Genomic DNA, 6,143 nt, shown 5'->3' on the forward strand with positions numbered 1-6,143 from the left:
CCCCCCCCCCAGTCCCACAAAGGTTCCTGTAGTCAACAAACTGCATGTATGATGCACTGAAGAAGGAACATCAGCGATTATTGTGAAAACGTTTTCTGTTTGTTTGAAAAAGCACCAATATTTCCAGAGAATATTTTCAGGTAAACAGGGCCTGTGTGGGTTTTACCTCACAATTTAAACAGCAAATGATAAACAGGGGAAGTGTTAAAGAAAAGACAAGAGRCAAGATGTCATTCTCTAAGATGTTTTGAGGCTGGAAGATGTGCTAATTAACAATAAAGTATTGTGATGAAAATGATGTCCTAAAAAAAAACCTAAAGCTATTTTGGCCCAGTTACAAAGAGGTTGTTCTGACCTTACAGTTTATAGTGGGTTTTTACTGTGTGATTGCAACTGAATAAAGACAGGTCTAAACCTGGGATTAAAACAACAAAAATCAGYTTAGCTGCTGGCTTATTAATGATAATTAAATAGCAATCTTGGGGAATTTTTTCTAATTAGACAGTGACCGAACGAACTGTTTATCATTTATTTATTTTGGGGGGGATTTGAATAATCAAAGTGGGTAACAGCACACTGTACTGTTACGTTTATCACTTAATGTTTGTCTTGGGAGGCTGCACAGTGGTGCGGTYGGTAGGCTGGCAGATTGAATCTCATTCAGGGACCTTTGTAGATGGAGTTAGCATGTTCTCTGTTCRTGTGTGGGTTTTCTCCAGGTACTCCGGTTTCCTCCCAYAGACCAAAAACATAAATGTTAGGCTCATTGGGAACTCTAAAATRTTTTAGGTGTGAGTGAGAGTGAATGGTTGTTTGTCTCTATGTGTGGACCTGTCCATGGTGAACYCCGCCCCTCACACAGTGACAGCTGGACATGGACACCAGTGACAGGTGAACGTAAGAAGCAGGTAATGGTAATGAATGGCATCTGATGTTTAACTGTTTAGAGGTGTTGGACTGCAGCTACGAGTCWCTGTCAGCTATTAAGTGCTGTCAATCACAGAACAATGGCATGTCGTATTATATTATCCTAATTAGACACAGCTGTAACGTTCAGTTCACAATGAAGCTGTTAAACAGTTGACGGCTGTCAGAGCTCTGTGTTTTACTGTGTGAAGTCACTGATCATTTCTGTCCCTTCACTTCACTCATATTGCGTCTGTTAGGTAATTAAGCTTATTAAGAGATAATGCAAGAGAAAATGCTTTGAACTTTGTGAATGTTGCAATAATAATATAGTTCAGATGTCTGAATGTGTTTTACAGAAACATCAGCGGACATGTTTGTTGCTGTCTGACAGCTCTTTGTGTTACATGATGTATCTGAATACAGCGCAGGTCCAGCAGCAAAATGTTTCAGGACACACATTTTACTACCAAAAAATGTTCACAGCGGACCACATCAGGACAAATTACCCGGAACGAATACAAAACGGTTTTGAAACAATTGTGAACAGGCCCTAAAATTTACAAATTATAACATTTATTGCCCACCAAAAAAACCCCAAAGTAGATTATAATGTTTCTGCCCGTCTCTTTGTGTGTTTGTGTGTCAATSTGTTGCTAAATTTTAATGAAAYTTACAGAAAGTAATCACTGGCTGATCATCTATAACTGATTATTACTTTAAACCAACATAATTCAAGATCACTGCCACAAAGATAGTTCTAATTCAATGAGTTTGATGTATACTAAGCTAGAATTTAATGAGTCACTCACAACACACACTCTGTGTGTCAGCACACAATTTAGCCTGGGATGACACACACTTTTCAACTGGAATGACTACATTCTCATCATTTCTCAACAAAAGATGATCTCACTCATGTGTAACAATTCCTTAGAGGATTGCTAGCTCTTTATGTTAAATGGATTCAGACTTGTATATGTGTGTTTGTGTTTTATGTACAGGTTTTTATGAGTTTGGGAATTATATTACACTGTATATACTTTCATAAAAATGTATGTTTATAATTCAAATAATTAGTTACATTATTAGTTAAATATAAGTATGCATACTAAAGAGTTTCAATTTATGAATTTCAGTTCTGATGTCAATTCTCTAATTATCATTTTGTTTATTATCATTTAAATAAAATTTTGACTTAAACCTCTGAAATTGACACTGATTTAAGTTATCAAACCTTACTTATTTAAACTCTTGGTTCAAGGAGGAAAGGATTTCATGTATTCAGCATAATGAACTCTGCAGACTTGTTTCAGTTTTTGTGGCGTTTTACAACCTGGCACAATCTAAGCGTTTGGATCCCACTGAAGCACATTTTGATACGAAGTATCGTGTTACCTGCTGGCATCCTCATCTTCCTCGCTGTCAACAAATGAGCTGGACTCCAGCTCGCTGCTCATTACTGATGCACTGTCATAACCCATGGCAGAGTCCCTCGCAGTGCGTTCTGATTTAGAGTGACCGTTGATGCGAGGAACTGTAGAGAGAGAGAGAGAGAGAGAGAGAGAGAGAGAGAGAGAGAGAGAGAGAGAGAGAAGAGGGGCAGTGAGACAGACAGGAGGTCACAGTTTTCATCGTGGGGTCGATCTGAATGAGTCAGAGTTAGTGAGAAAAGAAGAACTGCTGCAGGAGCTACAGTAAGATCTGACACTAAAAACTAGGACAACTAMGAGTGCAATTTTAGTTTTTAAACTAAAATGCACTCTAAAACTAAAGACTAATTTTAGTTTTTAAGCTGAATGATGTGGTTTCATCTATTTAAAGATAATTGTGCCAAAACAAAGATTGATAAAAACAGGAGCTCCATGCTGMGTCCGACCACCCTGCACATCCCCATACGTACACTGCAGGTGAGGTGGTGCTGTCTCGGGGTAACAGCGGATTTGTTGGAAAGGTCTCATGAGGCGAAAAGGGCGGGGCCGCCAACATGTTCGCCTTGAGCAAGCAAAACATTCCAGTAACGCAGGGGATTCCATCGCTCGCTCCACCCAGATGGTGTTCTTTTGAAAGCCGAGCTGCTGCACATGAACACCCAGTCAGCAGAGGGGCTTTGACATCCACGGTCAGGATTCACGCAGACATATTTCCTCCCACGCTCTGATGACTCTCGCCAGAGAAAACAAAAACAAAATAAAGTAAAAAAAAAAATAAGCGAGTACGSAGGTTCACCAAGCCAGACTGAAAATCTGTGTCTTTGTACTCYGCTCCGCCTGTGCCAGCCGCTCTCTAAAAACCAGTCTAAGCTTCAGACTGCCTCAGCCCACCAGCTGGCTGCACACAGCCTGCACAGCTCATCTATAATAAAGACAGTGACAATAATGGAGAACAAGCATAAAGTACTCTAGAGAGGAAATATAACAAAAAGAGAGCAAAGATACTTTCCGACGAAACATGGAAAACTTTTCACTTTAAATCATAATCTGACATTTTGAGTTAAGTGGTATGAAGTTTTGTTTAACTTCAATCTACACAAGAAACAAGTTGCACAAATATACAAACTCTTTAAAATTAACTTCAAAAATCCACTAAAAATTCTCAATAATGCAAAACCAAAAGTTTCCAAAGAATAATAAATGAGACATTACACCTACTATAAACTAACACAAAATGAAACCCCCTGCTGACAAAACCTATTTAAATGTCAAAAACCAAGACTGAACGACGAGACCTCACCACWGTCGACAGTTTACCTCCATCCCAACGTGACAAAGTGATCTAAGAGAGAAAGTATTGCCTCGTCGCTTCATCCCTCCCAAGGCAACACAACTACACAGCAGACTGACACTAATCTGCCCCTGACCAATCAGATGATCAGAGAGATAATATAGGATTATACACCATGYCCTGCCTTTTCCCCGCCCTTCCTCAGGTGAAAACAACACCAGGTTGTTTAACGCCTAGATGATTTTAGCCTTATGATGGTAAAAGAAATGAATCCAAAAAGGCTCTGATGAGTTGGTGGGTCAAGTTCAGCTGTTTTTTTTTAATTTATTTGGCTTTGTGTTAATACTTTAATACAAGCATCAGTGCTTTGGCTAAGCTGTATCTTCTTTGATCTAAATCCTGTCAGCACTGCACAAAATTAAATGTCATGTAAYGGCAGATCTGCATGCTTTCTGCAACTTTGTAATAAAAGTTAAGATGCAGAGGATGCAGTGGTTTTTTTCTTGTGCTGCCTTCTGGGAGAGACACCTGTTCATCCCAAATGGTTCAAACTGCTGGATTTTTTTTTATTATTAAATCTTACAGCACAGATTTAAAAAAAGAGGAACAGATCCCAGAGATGAACATTTCAAGTCGTCGCTGTTGAAAAGCARGTGTTCTCACAAAGAGCGCTGATAACCTGCAGCATGTGTCTAAGGTGTCAGGGAAATTCCTGCTGCTGATGCTGCAGGGAGCGAGACACAGAGGCACGGAGGCGGGGCTAAAGACGCCGCCTTCTCCTTCGTATGGCTGCACGCTCCAGACTGAGCCAAATTGAATTACATTTCACCAGGTCTGGCTCGGCAGATTTATGARCCACAGAGCTGCTGATGGGCCTTARGGGGCCATCCCAGCTCCCCTGGTGGTTTCACTTAATTAGCCCCAACAAACGAGCAGGCAAGTAGACAAAAGAGAAAATKGGGTTTGAGCAAGAGAGGTCTATCATGGGATCCTGCAGTAATTCTCCATTTTCTGATGARGTCAGGAAACTTGGACTGTATTATGTCTGGTTAAATTTATGGAGCATAATAGCTGAAAACAACAAAACAAAGCAAAACAACAGCTGAGCTAAGATCACCATGAGATGCAGCATAGAGGGCATTCTTGTTTATATGAGTGGATGTGAGCAAGTTAGATCCCTTCCTGCAACCCCAAGCTGACACGGAGCTCCGTGGTACTAATTGCACCACATAAATTAATGAGTATTTGGTTAATGAGCCTGGAGCGCAGGATGCAAAGAGACAGGCTCGCTGTGCAGAGAGGACAGGAGGAACAGACACAGAGGGAGGGTTAGAAGCAGGTTAGTCGTCATAAATAACAGCAGCAGAATCTGTTTACGTCCTAACACAAAAGAATCAGATTTTGCATAAATATGTGGTTCAATCTAAGGCTACGTTCACAATGCAGGTCCTAATCCTCAATTCTAACTGCTTTACGTGGATGTTCACATGATATTTTAAATGCCACCTCCATCAGACTCCAGTGTGAACTCTCTACAGCACTGATGCAACCCGTATGAGCAGAAAATGATGGGATGTCACATTTAACTCACTGTTTACAGAGCTAAACTTAGTTGCTACRTGTTAGCGTGTCGATTCTGATGTTGTTTTGCAATCAGAGCAGATTAAGTAATTACTTGACATGCTTGTTTGTTTCACTGTTTACATGTGAACCTGCCTCTGGTGGAGCATTTTATTTTCAAAACAGGAGTGATGAACTGGAAGTAAAGCATCAATCCAATAACTTTGTGTTGGTACAGCCCAAGACAGACGTTACTCTCATATATTTTTGTGGATTGTCAGTCATGCAGGACATAAAAAAATTAAAGAATAAAGATGAAGCAACTGGACTTCTGTTCTGTAGCTGAAGACGTGYGGAGTTACAAGATTTAAGCTGAGGTTCGACTGAGGCTGGTATCAATAATCTAAATATTTGGATTGATCCACTCACCTCCACCTCACTGACATAAAAGCAGGATGAGTTTCAGACTGAGGTTGCTTCAAAAACATCAGATATGTATCCAMTTAGTCCCACACACTGAAAAGGCCTGGATCATATTTGATAAAAATCTGATTTGTCACCTTCAGACTGTCAGGAAAAAAATCAGATCTGCCTGCAGTGTGAACRTAAGTTTCAGTTTCTCTTCTTAGTAAGTTGCATCATAATGGCTCAGTTTTTGTGGTAACAACATCTGGGACAGACTTCCTCTGACATTTCATAAAGATCAGGGTCCTCTGACAAGATGGTAGTCATCATGGATGACTGGTGTGTGACTAGCAGGTGGAAAACACCCTGTTCAAACATCTGAGCCACAGGCACAGAAGGAAGAGGATTATTGAGCAAGTTTTCCAGAAATGTTGACATCCAGTGAATTAATTCACTTCTTATTTTCATCCTTGTGAGAATCTGGATGTTTCTCAGTTTGCTGTAGTTAATGTTCAACATGAACCACTCCACCCTGATGCCCCCCCCCC

General features: G+C 40.3%; 1 protein-coding gene across 2 annotated transcripts in view; it reads right to left on the minus strand.

Annotated features, from left to right (window-relative positions):
- dvl1a (dishevelled segment polarity protein 1a) overlaps positions 1-6,143 on the minus strand; it is a 28,222-nt gene that overhangs the window by 8,146 nt on the left and 13,933 nt on the right. For both annotated transcript variants that reach the window (XM_014010940.1, XM_014010941.1), the window contains exon 5: positions 2,305-2,443. In XM_014010940.1, the coding sequence (XP_013866394.1) occupies positions 2,305-2,443 (139 nt within the window). The remainder of the gene's footprint in view (positions 1-2,304; positions 2,444-6,143) is intronic.

This window comes from Austrofundulus limnaeus, unplaced genomic scaffold (assembly GCF_001266775.1).
Source record: "Austrofundulus limnaeus strain Quisiro unplaced genomic scaffold, Austrofundulus_limnaeus-1.0 Scaffold75, whole genome shotgun sequence".
Classification (NCBI taxonomy): Eukaryota; Metazoa; Chordata; class Actinopteri; order Cyprinodontiformes; family Rivulidae; genus Austrofundulus; species Austrofundulus limnaeus.